Genomic DNA, 17,361 nt, shown 5'->3' on the forward strand with positions numbered 1-17,361 from the left:
TTCTCTGGGTGGTGTTTTCCACTCCTGAGTAAAGCTCCACTCTGCCCCTTACTATGGTTCACCTTCACACCTCAGCCTCAGGCTATGTGGGACAGGGAGGGTAACCCAGTAGGGCAAGCCGCAGGCTGCCAGAGGGCTGGCAAGTTGCCACTGCAATACCCAGACTACAAAAAGGACTTTAGAAGGGATCCTGGGAATTTCAGAGGAGGAAGTTTGCCATCCATCCTTGCTAATGGCAGTACGGTCTAAGAACATAAAGTCACTGTAGACATGGATAAACATAATCTTGCTGGGAATAAGGCAGCACAGCTTCTGCAGAGAGAAACCCTGCTTCATCAACCCACTGAAGTCCTCAGAGTGAATCAGTAAAGATGGAGACCAGGACAGCAGACACAAAATAGTCCAATTTCAAAAAAGCTTTTTGATGAGGTTCCACACCAAAGGTGGTCAGAGAAAATAAATGGGCACAGGATGGGAGAAAAGACTCTTACAGACAGAAAATTGGAGGCAGGATATGAAGCATAATATAAGGCTTAACAGTCACTTTTCAGGGTGGACAATAGGCATCAACAAGGTCTCCCTGCGGTGGGAGTGACTGGCTTTACTCAATGTTCTCAGTGAGTACATGAAAAGTGGAACATACAATGAAGTCCTCAAGTTTGTGTGTGACACTAAGCTCTTTCAGGCAAATAAGTCTAGAAGGAATTAATAAAATTGAGTGGGTGGGCAATGGGTCCATAAGCAGAGGCTAGAAGGGTTAGGCAGTAATGAGCCTCTGACATCCAAGCCCAACAGCTGGGGATGCCAGCAGAGCATAGAGAAGACAGGCAGCAGGATGTGACCACACTCATGCACGCTCTATAGGAAGCACTGCCTCCTGCTGCTGCAGGAGAGACTCAGAGTTGTATGGAGCACTGGTCTGATGCAGCAGTTAAAGTCTTATGTTCTTGAACGTGCTTCTGCACACCATCTCAAGGCACTTCCTAGTTTCAGTGCACACTCTGATGGGGCAAATTCCAGCCTGGTATTAAGCTTGGGGTATAAAAACCCATGGAATTCAATTGTTTCAGTTCCCAAAGCCAGTACTGCATGCCTCCTTCCATGTCTTCCTAGTAGCTGACCTGCTGGCAGGCTGACCCACTAGGCACACTAAATAAAAAATGCTTCCAGGACCACAGGACAGCTAAAGAAAGAAGGAAACAGACTTTGCAGATGCGTTTTCGTACGTGTTCACTCTCTCACTTCCTCCTTCTCCATTAGCAACTCTTGAAGAGTGAAGGTCTGTGCAAAAACAAGCATTTGACTGGGAATTCCTGCTTTCACCTCCACACCTTCCCTTGGATTTCCCTGGAGTTTGGAGAGTGTATTTTCAAAGTCCAGGGGTACTCAGCTTTCCCTTCTTCCTCTTCAGTCTGCAGGCATGTCCATCCCTACGCTGCAGGAAGACTTGTCCCTTTTAAAGGCAGAGTCTGCTGATTCTGCTGATGCTTGTTTCTTCCTCTCCTCTACCCACGTCCTCTACAGACCCAGCCTCTGAGCAGGCAACTGGTAGAAGCCAATGGCTTAGCCTGCCAGCTCCACAGCCACACTTTTGGTAACCACAAATGGCCCGATTCAGTTCCACAGCACAGTCTGCCCTTGATCACAACAGGAATATCTTAATCCACGCAGAAGGTCACTGTCAGAAATACCACTAATGCAATGAAGCTGAGCCCCTGCAGCCATCAGAGGAGACATCCTCCAACTGCCACAGCAAGGCTCTGCCTTGCACCGCTGACACTGCCCGGCACAGAATGAAGGGCTGGGGGGGAACTGAAATCGAGAAAGCATGATTTAGCAGCTTCTGCAGTCTGTCAGCCTTCTGTGCTGTCTGGTTTCTGCAGTGGTGGATAAAGGGTAAATTCTCTGTCTCTCCCAGCTCCTCCTGCTTCCCTGTTTGTTCATGTTGTACCCTGAAGCCTTCCCTGTGTTACATCCCCTTTTCCAATACCCAGATGCAGGATTTCGGAGGTTCCTGAGCTCACATTACTGCGGGAGGACTGACAATCCCAGCCCGAAGAGAGACCTCTGCTACCACTTAGAGGAGCTGCATCCCGGCTCCCCCTCCCCCAGCCCCTTCACACCACCCACACAGCGATCCATCAGCATCACCCATGGAGCATCTGGGGGCAACGTGTAATTAGGAATGATGCCGCCTGCCATTTACAGACATACTACCGCGAAGAAAAGCTGGTGAAAGTAATACCGACCGACAGACAGAGAGACAGACATACCTTGCAGCATGCATCAGACATTAAATAATAGCAAGAAGGACGATGAGGGTGGTGGCATAGCTCCACACAGCTTTAAAACAAAGCAGTCATTAAAATACATGCCTACAGTGATCATGATGTTTATCATTGCCTGATAAAACAGTTTCTTTGAAGCAATAAATGAATTCTGTAAAATACCCTCTTTTGCTGGGTAAGTAGAGATGTGTTTGTTTCATGATCCCTTTACTGGAATACTACCCAGCAGAAACTGTGCAGGCATCCACATGCTACCTTGGCTACACGCAGGTTGTCATGGGGCCCACAGTGTTTTCCTCTCCTCTTGTGGTCTTTCACTGCAAGAGATCTTGGAGGTTTTCCCCACAGCTGATAGTCTGTGGCTCATCTCAAGCATGCCTGCTCCCCAGTTTGGGAATGTTTCTTTTGAACTATTTTCTATTTTTAATCTCCACCTTACTTGTTTTTTGAAGGATCTCAAATAATTGCCTGTGCTTGTCACGACACTGGGAGCATTTAATATGCAGGCCTATGTGCTCGCTTTTCAGGCATACATCAGCCTATTGTCACAGCAAAAACCAGCTGTTTGTGAGATGCTGTAACAATTCTGCCAAGACTCAGCGACTAGCCTTGGAAAAAGCAAAGTCAAACAAAAGGAGTGTGAGCTGTGAGTGTGAGCTGTGACAAGCAATGTGTGAAGTGGTAATTCAGGAGGGCTGAAGGAGATCTGAAGAGTAATTAGCCAAATAAACAAAAACACAGGACAAATTAGCTCAAGTGCATCACAACCTGGAATCAAGGAACATAGGAAGTACCTGAGGTCTGGGAAAGCATTGAAAGAGCTGAAAGGAGAGACAAGATGAAGGAAATCCCGAAGAAAGTAACTGAACCACTGTTTCATTCAGCAGAAGAAAGGGAAGGGAGCAAAGGGACCAGCTACCCGTTCAGGATACAACAATACAGCAACAAAAACCAGCGAAGACCTCAGTGCTGTGCTTTTGGGACTATGGAAAATGCTCTTCTTAATGAGGAGTTTTTCAGTTGTATTATGAAGCCAGATCAAATCTCTCCATTGCTTTGTTCTTTCACTTGGTTTGCTAATCTGCAGCAGTAGAACTGATGGCAGTTAAACAGGATGGAATTCGTATCAGGCTTAGAAATTGTACTTGCTGCCTACGGTTTTCCTGCAGAACAGCTTCAAATTACAGCGTACTTGTGTGAAGTTGCAGAGTTTTGTCTTCTAACCATCCCACCAGTCCAGAGCACATCACGGGAGCCATACTGCCATCATCTGACTGCCATATGCCTGGACCCGGGAACCTCCCTTCAATGCACAGTCATCCTCACATCAACAAAAGCTTTTTCCTGGCTGAGGGTTTTCAGGAGCAGCTCCCCAGGCAAGCAGGACAGCCTGTCTGCAGCACTGGTTAACTAACATCCATCTTTTATGTATTCTTCATGTGTCTATCGCCCCAGGATTCCAACACACTAGCACCACATTTCATTCATCTGCAACAGATTGGAACAAAGGTTGAGCTGAAGTTTTACTCGCTTACCAGTGAATTTTCCCAAATTACCTTTTAGTTTTGTGGGGTTTTTCAGTTCCTTCAATAGCTGTTGCTGGGGGTTTTCACAGTATGATTCTGTCAGGAGACTTAGCTGCATATAAATGCATCTCTAGCTGTGGTCCTTTGGACTACTCAGATTGAGGGGAAAACAGAGGTATATCCCTCCTTCAGGATTCAAATAATTTCCATTAAGATTATAGAAAATTACTTGTGGTCTCCAAGGAGCAGGAAAAATCCAGATTTCAGATTGCTTTTGTAGTCTATGTCCTTCATTTAGGTGTGCCATGATGTAGCTCTGTTTTCACACAGACGGAATCCAGCTGAGAGCACGTTTTATTATAACTCCAGATGATGTTCAAGAGGATGAAAACCTCATTTTTCTCAGGTGGTCAGAGAACAAGTCCCAGTAAGCTGGCGTTCTTTGCTCTCTCACCTGAATTCCGAAGAGGAACTCGAATTGCTTATAAAGCCATTGCAAAGATGTTTTTAAAAAGAAACACATAACATTTAAAAAATAAATAAGATAAAAAAGGGGGATGGAGAGAAAACAGTCCTGCACTTTTTCACCTTTCCAATTACTTTTCAACCTCTTAAGAGCAGTCGTTTAGGTCACAGTAGTTAAGCTGCTATAGATCAGCTGCTAAAGCATTCTCCTATTGGAAATTAAACAGCAGTTTTACCAAACATTCCCATTGCATGGCTAGATTCGCATAAACACAAAATCAGGAATTTAGAAAACACTTGGAGGGGAAAGGGCTAGGCCTAAAATAACGCTTCGTGACTTTATGATAATTTGAACCAATGGCAAAAATTTTAAGACTTTGCTACTCATAGGTCATGTTTGATATAAAAAGATACATAAATATTGGGTGATGGTCCAAACCAGAGCTCCATACCTCAAAAAAAACGCCAAGTTTCCACCCTTGCTGTTGGGACAGGGCAATGTATCACTGACATAACTATAGCTTCTGAAATGGCAGCTTCTTAAAACCCTGTCATCAGAATGGTTCATTTTCTCCACTTGAAACAAGGGATTACCACAAGAAAATGACTTAAGGTCAGCTACAGATTGATCACACTGGTAAACAGTAATAACACTTAGCACTCGTAACAGTTTTCAACTTCAAAGCCCTAATGAACACCCCTGGGATATCCTGAAGAGGTGGAAGTCCTCCCTGTGACAGAGCCAGCCAGGTAAGCCAGCCAGCCAGCCATTGATGCATGGCTGCCAACAGACATGGGACAGAGAAGGGGAAAGGAATCTATAAAGCCTCTCAGTCCTATGAATACGTGCTGTACTCTGCATTTTCTAGGGCAGGGTGGGGTCTTAAACCATGCACTTAAGGACAGACTGAGTTCAGCTTCAGCTTTCTGGCTGTGACAGCCTACAAGCAGCACAGGCACAAGGTCTGCTGCCCTTGAACTCTGCCCAGCCTCCCACGGCCAAATTTCACTGTCTCTGGTATGGTCCGAGCCCGTGTAGTTTTCACAGATAAACTGGCATGGGATTTGTTGTGGAGAGATCGAAAGCAAGAAAATTCCATATTGTTAAACTGCTTATAGAATTGTTGGAGTTATTCTCCTTTCTGTGCCCATAAAACAAAAGTGCCTGTAGGAATCATGATCCAGCACATGAGCAGCACTGCCACTGTGTTACTGACTGATGCAACCACCCGGCCTCAAAGCAGGAGGCAGAGACAAGAAGCCCCATGACCGAACTTGGAGGTGGCCACAGCAAGGAGGTATTACTCATGAAAGGAGACAGAAAACTTGATGCTTCCTTACATGCTCATTTCCTGAAGCAAGTAACATCTGCAACACCAGTATGTCACCGATTCTTCCAATCTATCTCATGCCCTGCAGAGCTGGGGCTTCAGTTTCCAACACAGAGCATGAACCATTCCTAAAAACTCTAGAAAGGTTTTCTTACCATTCCCTCTCCTCATTTGAAGCACTGTTGGGGAAGAAAAAAATAATTTTATCAGTTCTGCTTTATTTCCAGCAAGAAGCAGCGCTGTTGAGCACAAATGAGTACCGGTAATGCAGATCCAGTGCCTGATTCTCATGGCAATGGAAATCAGGTGGGTGCTGCTGACCTTAATGGAAATTAGTACCATAAAGCTGGCATTAGTGAGCAGAGGACCTGCCAATGACCTGCACTCCTCCAGTCACTAAAGATGCCTTATAGAGGCAAATCTTGTCAAAGCAAACACAGAAATCATTGCAATTACATTCTGGTTGACCATGCTTGCTAGTATGCACGTATGCGTATTCAGGGAGAGGTTACATAAAGATCAGAGCAGACTACAAATGGGAGCTGTTCTTTCCAAATTCTATACACTGCTTGAGTTATAAAAAATTAACTGTGCCCAACTCAGTAAACTCCTTTCCCTCTTTGTTCATATTCACTCTAGTATATCCATCATTTTTGATCCTCTACTGATTTCCATTGTTGGGGTTTATTTTCTGTGACTTGAGAACCTGAAATTATGCTATATATCTTTGTAGCTCATTGAACTAACCAGCATTTATTTTAATTTAGTAAGGAAACATTTGGCTGGGTGTGACCAAATAAATACTGTGTCTAAACCAACACAAATATACTTTGCATGAGGCTATAAACCTGTCTCAGAGCTCTAATGATATTGCAAGTCAATGAAGCTTCAGCATTCTCATTAACATGATTCCATCAGACCTCCATGTTGCATATTATTAATTTTTAACAATAGATTGTAATATAATTTATAGCACTGTGGGGCAACAAAGGCTGAATCTTGGTAGTAATCCAGACTTTTAGGTTGATAATGGCTTTAACACTGACCTAATATTGAAAGGTGAACACGTACAGAGGCCATCAGACCTAATTATAAAGAGGACTATGGGGATAAGACACATCACTAGTCTACATCAGTCAAGACAAAACCTTCCTTGAGAGCAAAGGGTACATATCTTGTCATAAGATTGAAAAGGGCTTTGTTGTTGATTTTGACACAAAATATAATCAAGAACATGTTTTAAAGGCATTAAAACACCTTTTCCCTTCTCGAAATATAATTTTTCTTATAGCAGGATCTTTAACTCAAGTTGGAGGTAGGAACAAGCATATTTCAACAAAGAAAAAGCGAGCCTTCAACAGCTCTGTGGAAGTCTGTTAAGATGCATGATAGTGAACACAACTGGCTTCCCCTACATAGAGTAGATCATGGTCCTCAGCAGTTTGCTGAGTACTCAGTGAGCCTCTTTATTGGACCTCTAGATGTGAGGGAACATGAAAAATTGCAATATGTGTTTAAGCCAAGTAAGAGTAACTTATTGTGAAAGGCAGCACAATATCATTTTCTGGTTCAAAAGGCATTCTCACTACCAAAATACGCTTTAGTATCGCTTATATGTATTTTCTAATTCAATCTTTTGTGCAGTATCTAGAAATACAGTACAGTGGTAATAATGTAATTAGTATTTTCACTAGCTAAATTACAGAGCTGACTGCAGAATACAGCTTAGTAACATCAATATTAACAGTTAAGTATTATACAAAAATGACATCAATAGTTTTAGTATAGTCATGAGAGACATTCTAATTTCCTCTTTCTCCAAGATCCCTTCAAATTGTGTCAGATGAGGAAACTCACAAAATCCACTGTTTTTTAGTTCAACTCAGATTCTAAAAATCAGCATCTCAAAGATTTCTTAGGTACATTTTTGTAGGTGTTTGAACAATATTCCTTTCTAAATATGGTATTAGTTACAAAGAACTTTAGTTCTGCTGCACTGACCTCTCATATGAATTTAATTTTCCCAGCACTTCTGCAAGTTAACAAAGGACTATAACAGATACTTCGCGTCTGAAGATGATGATACGTAGGGATCTGTAATAATTATCCAAGCCCACAAAAGCAATCCTATGTCAGCACAAGAAGTGAAACCACTGGCTTTGCAATCTAGTGCTACTCCGTACTTCCCTTCTCCCCATGTCACACAGGAAGATCTAAAACTCTAACCACCAAGATACTAGACACCAAACAGCTCTTAAGGAAGACGCTGAGGCAAGAATGCTTTCACAGATTCCTCACCTGAAGAGACAATAGTCAGCCATCCTTACATGCCCAGAAATCAGAAGACCACGATTTACACCAGAATCTAGGCTATCCCATGGTATCCTCCTAAAACTCCCTTTTGGCCAAGCTAATTCACAAGCCCCTAAACAAAATCAAGAACACTGAGGATCTACCCACACTCCATCCACTTTCCAATTACAGTAACTTTATGCTTTACTTCACAAAATGAGATTCATTTCTTCCTTCACCAGCTCCATTCAGCTCCTTCAACATTTTGTTCATGTGTTTGTTAAGATGCAGATCTCCAGCAGATTGATCACTTCAGATGAGACAAAGCAATCCCTTGGTAAATCCCTCTGGAAATGCAGAACATATTATATGCACAAAAGTCGAACTCCTTGAATTTCCCCTTTTCAGATCCTCTTGGTTTCCAGTCATTCAGATAAAGAATGGAGCTTTTGTAGGCCAGCTAATCCATCCACTGAATGAAATATGGTAAAGTTTTACACATCCGCATGCTCTTTCAAGCCGTGGTTTACATCCGTAGATGTAATAATAGCTGTAGTAATGTAGACAAAAATCATGGCTCAGGCACCCCCAGAAGATCTTTAAAGGCTTGGGCTGAAAAATCCCAATACTGTGGTCAAAGGAACTGGCAAAATGATTTAAGCGCTGTCTCTGCTTACATTTATTTCAGCCAAAGCACTGGCTTAATTTTCTTTGTGTGTCTTAATAAGCCACCTCTGTGAGAGTGTCCTGGGTTCAGCAGTAGCAGCCAATGCAAGTTGTATTTGTTACCAGCTGGGCTTAAACAACGACAGAGAGGGACTCTTACTCAAAATGCTTGTACATCAGAAGCTCAGAGGTAGGCACTATTGAGTGGTGGTAAGCTGAGACAAACATCCAAAGATGGTGTCAGGCTCAAGCTGCAAAATGAGCCTGTTCTTCATCTTCTCTAGCATCACAGTTACAAACCAGCATGAAAACAGCATTTACACAATGGATTAAAATGCAAATCTGCACTTTATTCTATGAAATTGAGACAAATGATACATACCTGAAACCTGACAGAGTAGCAATTACAAACATGAATGTAGCTTTAGATTATGACTTAAGCCAAAAGAGAGGATGGAATAGAAACGCTGTATGTTAGACCTTGTGAAACACTACAGGGGAAAAAAAAAAGCAGCTCTTTCCCTAGTAATGTATGCCTAAAATACAAGTTAGCAGTAATTCTCCTGTAAAGTGCTAGATCTGCCTTGTGCAGACGTGTACCTTCATGGAAGCCTCCAGCCATAAATGCGTACGTACAACGCAAGGAAGGAGCCTGCCAGTAAAGGAGAGCTGAGGGGGGTCTCAAAATATGTGGGAGGGGACTTTGGACTGCCCCAGCCTAATAGGATGTGACACCATCCAGAAGAATCCTGCAACAAGAGGCCAAACAGCCAATGGCCTAGGACAGAAGTGCCTAGCTGGCATAAAGATATATTTATGCTAGGTCTGATTTAGACTGTGCTCTGCACAATCAGATCGCTTTGAAGGTTTGCCTTGTGCAATCATTCCCTTTGTCAGGAATCAGAAAAAGACTGTGAAAAGACTGTGAACAAATTGTTTAGGCATTGAAATTTAACCCTGTGGAATCCTTACAGTGTAGCACAGTGTGACACAGCAGGAACACGTTTGTCAGGGGACTGAAGCCTCTTTGCTCTCTCTGCACAAAACATATACATTAGCATTGTGTGGTGTGGGTGTGCTCCCAAGCACATGATGCAGCTATGGGTATGCAGCTCCATGCCTACCCTGCCTCCCATCTGCACTGCAACTGCATTCAGCCCTATGCACCATTTCTGTTCCATTAGGGAAAATAAAGGCTTCAGATCCTTCAAGACTGTCTGGAAGCCCTTCCATTACATTTTCTTTCAGAGATTATCCAAGATTTGACTTTTAAATAACCATAATGCATGTAAGAAAATTACTGAGTATTACAACAAACTTTTTAATAGACTTACTGTTTTTTCCACTAGTGTCCTAACATTAATAATGTCAGAATATAAACGCAAAAATGAAAAGGCATTTGGTAGAAGTTAGTTCCAGGACTTTTTATTACTCTGATGTGGGCTAAGGAAACAACTCAGCTGGTGTGGTTTCTATACCCGCACTCACGACACCAACAGCTTCCATCTCAGTTAGGCACCATACAGCAAGGTACTGTACATACCCTGCTCCTCCTGAAGAGCAGTCTGAGAGCACCAAGTACCTCACAGTGAGAGCTCAACCCTCTGTAGAATTAAACCTTAACACGAGATAGCCCATCAGTGGTTTTGTGAACTGCTGAAAAATATGCTGACAAGAATAAAAGAAAATAGTGGTTTGGAATTTGGCACAGAAAAGCCACTCTAAATCATTTCCAACTGCAGTAAGTCTTTGCTCCTGTTTTACGAGTAATAGAAGAGACTATCCCTGTTTTATAAACTCATTCAGTTAATATGTTTAAAAAAGGAGACAAGTTTCTCTCCTGCAGTGGTTTTCAAATACTGCCTTTCCTTGTGGCTGCCAGTATTCCAACATCCCATTCCAGAAACACTGTTTATTGCTCTTCGGGAAAGAAAAGAAAAAAGAAAAAAAAAGTACAACAAACAAAAAACTTCATGTGAAGAAAAAAAAGTTAGGAAAATGAAAAATTGTAAATGACAATTACATATTAGGGAATACAAAGAAGTTGTATGCTGCTCCTTGCTGCTGCAGTACACTGGAGGAGGAAGCTGAATTTAAAAGTCTTTTCACTCTACATAAAAAGCAAAAACACAGTTCCAGGATGTTCTACAGACAGGCAAGAGCTCACACATTCAATAACCACCACATCCATGTGATCTGCAACTTCAAGACTGAATTTCAAGTGTTTCTCAACCCAATTTTGCAGCAATTTCAGCTCTTGAAGTACTGAGCAGCCTTAGTCCCACCACTCAGATCAGGGGGACTCAAGTACCCTCAGGTTTCCTCTGAATGTGCTCAGAACTTTTCTAACAGTGTTCCTGCAGCCAAGCAATTCTCCTATCATCTGAGCTGCACAAATTTGCTGCTAACCCAAATGAAGCTGAACCTCCCAAAGTCCTTCTCTTTGCCTGTCATATTCTAAGTTCACTCTGTCCCTTACAAGAACAATGATGCATACGCCAGTGTATTTGCTCCTTCCCTCCATAATGAATCCTGCCTTAACTGGGAGGACTTTTGCAGAACATATATTCTCCACCATGCCAGGACCCCCACACTATAATATGCAGAATTTAGCCCTTTTATCATCAGCAGCAGCTCTAATTATTTCTTCATTTAGCAGCTACTAACATGTTTGGAGATGCAAAATCACACCACTTTCCGAAAGGTAGCAGAACAGACTTCATAATTAGAGAAAGCACAGGGGCCACCTATTTTGCCCCTCATGAAGCTTGGGAAGCCCCAAATAATATGCAAAGGCAAAAGGGGAAAATGGTTACAGTACTGAGAAGGCTAAAATTTGAATGAGGTAATAACAAACCTTTCTTGTGGAAGGAAAAGGAAATGACTGATTCTAAAAAAGCTTCTGCGATAAATCATCATCCCTGCATGAAATTCCATTCATATATGCTGAGATATCTGGTAGCAATGTTAGAGGAAAACAAAAAGGAACAAAAACTTAGCAACAACCATGTTTATAAAGAACAAAATATAGCTTGCTGGAGTTGTTGAGCTCTTTCAGTAGTTCAAACAGGAGCAGGATATTACAGAATCAAACAAGAGTGAGCAGTTTCAACAGCTGTATTTGTATTAGTCATAAAGGCATAGATGTGAAATACAGCTCTAATAAAAAAATTGAAGTTTATAAAACTGGATGGTAGTTTTCCAACCTTTCCAGAAGTATCTCAGAATATCCAGGGGAGCAATACCTGAAAGAGAAACATTTTGTTTGTGCATTATACTATAAGGCGTGTTCTATGCTAAGTAACAAAACACTATTCATGTTTCTATTGATCAGGAAAAAATCCTAAACATTAAACACTAGTCAAGGAATTCTACAGTTATTCCCCTCCAATGTTTTAAGAGCCTGCTTTTCAACTTATGTTATCATTTATACTTGGAAGTCAGGTTTTCAAAAATATGTTTAACCTCTTTTAGGGCACATAGGCGGTTGGTCCTGGTAGCTTTTGGATAGGTTCAGCAGCCATAAGCATTGTCTTTACTGAGAAATGTAGATGTTAACTTCTTTTGAAATTATGGCCTTTAATAAAAAAGCATGAGTTTACACAGAACCATAGGCTGCCAGACAACAATAGTCTACTGCTGTTCATCAAGCATAAGCACACACCCAAAAGCTAATGTGAAGTCTCCATCAGTGCAAGAGACATTGATTCTGGAACAAAAAAAATTTATCACAATGACCTTCTCTCCCTAATGCCAACTCAAGGACGGAGATTATCATATAGGTTTTCATTAGAGTAGGGACTTTATGGTGCCATTATTGTCCTGCTGTCATTCAGTTAGTTTTCCACAATGGACCAACCACGTGCTTCCAATATGCAAGCATCACCAAAGCTGCATTTAGTTCTTGTTTTCCAAGTTAAGAGTATCTAAAATTTATTGCTGTGTTATTCTAAAAAACATACATCTCAGTACATTTCTGGTTTTGTAGGCATGTAAATTGTTAGCTCTGAGCCCCCCATGTAATCCATGCCTAAATTGTATTAAAATAGAAATCCCCAATATTTCCACACTGAAGGAAGATCCACTTACCTTGCTGGTTTTCATTTTTTGGATTATTTCTGCACAGTGTAACTCTTTTTAAAAATCATATTAATTGGCCGACTGTAAAGCTAACTTTTCAATGCGTTATTATATTCAGTCTGCAAACAGCCTAAAATAACAGGTCTCCAGGACAAACCCAGAGCTGGAGTCTATTATAGCAGCTGTGCCTCAGGCAGCACAACCAACATCAGGCAGTAGCACAAAAAGGCAAGCAGGAGATGCTCGAAGGGGCCCTTTATTACATCCCAGCGTACATAAGTAACCTTGTTTCATTTACGGGGGGGGGGGGCGGCAGGGAGGAAATAGCTGTAACAAAGAAACATTAATTATATCCAGAAAAGCATAAGCAAATGCCCCTTTTCTCCCCTCTTAAGTATTAGCTGCAGAACAAAGTTTCCGTATGATTTTTAGTCATTTACAACCACTGGCTTTTCCTTGTGGAGACAAACATGGCTTCATTTTGCATGACTTAGTTTGTAGCTACTATTAGCTGAAGAACTCTGTTGGGGTAATTAAAATTGATGATGCAGATTTTCAGAGCCTGTAGAGGCAGTGCACAAGTACAACATCCTTTTGATGTGTTGATGGAGTGAAGGACTGGTAAATGGATATCTAGAATCTAGGAGGGCATTTCTCTCATTATTACAATTTAGGATGGTGACATTTTGACTGTAAGCTATTTAATAGTGTTTCTGTATTCATTAAGGGCAAAGTTCAACTTGGTGCAGACAGCTGGTGTATGGTCCTTTTATATAACACTTAAGCCTCATGATGAGGCTGGGGGAGGAAGGGCAGCTGTGGGCAGAGCAACTGTGCAGGAGAGCCTCTGGACCCTCTGTACATCAGAGGAAGTTTCAAAGGAGCCTCTGAATATACTAGTTCAGACAGGCTCTTAGGGAAGTCAAGGATGCAACCAAAGGTTCGCCAATACTGGTATTTTAGAGCCTGAGTAATCCATAAATAAGTTACCAAGATAAACTGAACATCCCATAGACATTTGTCAATATGAGAGCAGTTGTGCTGAAGCCTCAGAGTCTGTCTGTGTAGGGCAGGACTGATTTTTCTTCTCAGTTTCCTGCAAGAGCCTAATTATTTGGGCTTTCTGTTGTTATGGTTGGTTTAGGGGTCGGTGGGGTTTTGTTTTTTACAGACAAAGAAATTTGATTCCAAATATAATCAGGAAACAGACAGTGTTCAAAAGTATGTGTCTGGCACACTAGGGCAGTTAACCTTAATGTTAACCTGTTTTTTATAGAAACAAAATTAATACAGAAGTTTAATTTATCTATTAAATCCTTGCTTTGTGTTGTTCCTGTGAAAAACACCCAGCAGTGTTATAAGTACATATTTTTAAAATTTCATTTTCCCTACCTTACTATTTCCTCTGGATAGCAATTGTTAATAGTGTTGATATATTCCTGAAGAAGTGACCCAGGTTCTGCTTTTATTTCTTGAACCTTTTTAAGTCCACCACTTGTTACAAAGAGACGACGTGCTTTACTGTCATGTGGTAACACCTACACACAGAAAAGTACATTAAAAAAAAGAGAGTATTTTCTTCTAAAGGAATCTCTATGCTACTAGGGTCAAATATTGCTTCTCTGTTTTTAATTCAGAGGACACATAAAATGGAACATCAGAGGTACAACATGTGTAATGACTACTGTATTTTAATACCCAGTTGCACAGGGAAAAAAATCATAAACCACCCCTTTATAGTTATAACACAATATAACATGTACTGTAATACATAACATATATAAAAATAATGAATTGAATATTTATCTTCATGTAAATTATATTTCTTGAAGTATTCCTACAGAGACCGTAAGATTGTGGAGATTAAGTAGATAATAAAACCAGAACACTAACATGGAATAACAACAGCATCTGTTCCACTTAAACCAAGTTATTCAGGTCTTTTATGTCAATTCCCACAGTTTAATTGTATAGCAGAATTTTATACCATTATAATGATCTAGTATAGATTAGTGCATGAAAACAATACTGAGAATCGTTGCAAGTGAACAATGCAGCCTTGAAGCATTACATGCTACTATTAAATTCCTAGATATTAAAATCCTACAACACACTGTGTAGCCATGGAAGCCTTTTACAAATATACACACACACAAAGCAGAAATGTGAAGTTTCTGCAGCCAAAGGGGATGAGAAGCAGAAAGGATCAGACAATACATTCTGTGCTCCGAGTGATGCCAATATGCAGCGCTGTCCAGAAGACGGGAGAGGAGGGAGGGAAGGAGGTGGGGGCTGGGCCAGGCAAGGGAGAATGACAGCATGTAGTCCACAGGCCCACAGGGCTGCAAAAATACTTTAAAAAAAGGGGAAAAAAACCAACCCAGAGAGATAATGCAAGACGTCAGCTGCATCTACAACAAAACCAGATGGGTTTAAAACCAACTCCGAGAGTTACATACTATGGGGACAAAAGCATTTTGTAAGCCTTCACACTGGTCAGACAAATCAAGCCATAAATTTGATGGTATCTCAGTGTATAAAACAAGAGACTTGAAGGAGGAAAAAGATCATAAAAAGATGAAGGAAAAGAAAGATGAGATTTCTGCCATACATATAGGCAAACAGCCTTGATTTCTCTGATCCCTGTAAGCAGACAGATAAGCAAAGAAATCAACAGGTAAAGAAATTAACAGACAGGTAAAGAAAAATCAAGGGAACACAGAGACTTCTTATTATATGCTCTGTATAAGTGTCAGGAACAACTGTGATCATTTCCTGGTAGGAACTGAAGACAGCTGTTTCCACCTATCTCCCACAACAAAAACTGCCAAGGAGGAACTAGCAAGACAACAGGATATGGCCCTTTCCCTGCCTTCCTCCTCCACACTGTGACTCCCAGGCTGGGTAAGACAGCAGAAAACTCTTTTGGGAGAGGCCCTAAAGCAGACAGCACCTCTGAGACAGTCCCTCCCCTCTGTCCAAGCTGAGACAGCACAGAATTGCACAGACCCTGAAAATGATAATGCTTAAATGACACAGTCCAGCACAAGAACGGAGAGCATCCCACTCCGAAGCACAGCTCAGAAACAAGGCTTTTACTGTGATATAATATAAATAAGCCCAAATAAGTAACACACCACAACTCTAAGAATAGGAAATTCCCAAACTATGGTAGATGAGAGAAAAATGCTTTTACTGCAGAGAAATTAATTTTAAATGTATACTTCAGAAAAATAAATGCCAGACAAGTATAGTTTGTTTAATGCAGCATAGGAGAAGAAACAAAACAAAACAAAACAAAGCATCAGATAATATGAAGGCTATAAAACTACTTCAACAGCAAACAACATTCAAATCTTTACACTGGGTAACCAATTACTATGCACTCAGATCATTAATAGCTCCAGTCAGCACCAAGAAGCAAAAGGCACTGAATTCTGTGCAAATCTCCAATCTTTGTACAGACTTCGCAAGATGACAGGACAAACTTAGGTGTGGCGATGTAATCAGGAATCTGCACTCCAAACAGTAATGCTTCCAGATCTGTGACAATCAGAACTAAGTACCAAGGGTGTTTTACTTTGCCATTTCCAGAAAGAACATTTCACCAAGAGAGCCTGGTATCTCCTACTAACAAATTACACGGCAGAGTGTTGTACAAGAGACAGACTATAGATGAGCAGGATTCTCAACAGCTGGTGAACACTGCAGACACAGGGAATCTCCTAACTAGTCAGCAGTTACTTAAATAATTTGAAATATATTTATCAAATTGTATTACTTTTTACATGCTGTACTCAAATATTGCTTGAGCAATATGTTATTAATACCAAACAGTTTCAAATTTTGAGAGGAATAAGAAAGATTTGGGATTTTTACACTTAATTGAAACTGAAAATTAACAAGGATAAAAGTGGTGAAGCCTTTATACTCTAGATTAGTGTAAAATACCTAACTTAAGTCATTCCTGTACAGACAGCTTGTACTTTATCGAAAACAGATGTGACTGGGATTTATGTGATACATTGGCTCAGTGAAAATATTTGCACGTGAGTTAATATTCCACTTAATCTCAAGAGGCAAGGAAGAAAAAAAAAACAAACACATTGCTTGTAAGCAACCGTTTTCCCAGTCTTAGGATGCATTATGGCAGGTTCCAGATGAAACAGTATCCAGCTTTGTCAGACAAAAGAATGGGATGCTCCAAACTGCTGCTGCAGGGTATGCTTGAGGATCCTGAGAAAACAACTGAGACCTTTAGAGAGACTTCATCTTTGGAAAAATAGCTTCCTTGCTAAATAGAAAACAATTAACATACTACTCATCAAGCAGAGCCTTTTCTTACCTTACTAAACTGTCCAACAATATGTTTTATAATATTGGGAGGAGCATCATGCAGCAATTGTTCAAGTGCTGGAAGATACGTGCATTTCTGAAGGATGTTCTTTAAGGCTCTTTTAGCCTATTGAAATGCAAAATAAATATCCTCTATTAAGACATGAATGAAAACAACAATAATTCCTGTTATATATTACTGAAGTCTGATAAAAAAAAAAGGCAAATTGATCAGGATTCTCAAAGAGCATTTTCTGAAGAGACACTATGATACCTACCAGGTCACTTATTGAAGAATCAATTTTTTACTTAGATTTATTAAACCTCAAAACCTACAGTACATCATATTCTTATTATGTTATCTACGGTCAAAGTAAT

The 17,361-nt window shown here is 40.8% G+C and overlaps 1 protein-coding gene across 1 annotated transcript in view; it reads right to left on the bottom strand.

The window, feature by feature from the left end:
- Positions 1-11,667: 11,667 nt before the first annotated feature.
- The window catches only part of SPAG6 (sperm associated antigen 6), a 34,923-nt gene continuing 29,229 nt past the window's right edge, over positions 11,668-17,361 (bottom strand). The window contains exons 9-11 of the mRNA XM_061351781.1: positions 16,994-17,110; positions 14,041-14,186; positions 11,668-11,813 (exon numbers count right to left, since the gene is read on the bottom strand). Coding sequence (XP_061207765.1) covers positions 11,747-11,813; positions 14,041-14,186; positions 16,994-17,110 — 330 coding nt within the window. The 3' untranslated portion in view covers positions 11,668-11,746. The remainder of the gene's footprint in view (positions 11,814-14,040; positions 14,187-16,993; positions 17,111-17,361) is intronic.

The sequence above is a fragment of the Neopsephotus bourkii genome, unplaced genomic scaffold (assembly GCF_033783945.1).
Source record: "Neopsephotus bourkii isolate Nb327-2 ecotype Australia unplaced genomic scaffold, CSIRO-AGI_Nbou_v1 NB_53, whole genome shotgun sequence".
Taxonomy (NCBI): Eukaryota; Metazoa; Chordata; class Aves; order Psittaciformes; family Psittacidae; genus Neopsephotus; species Neopsephotus bourkii.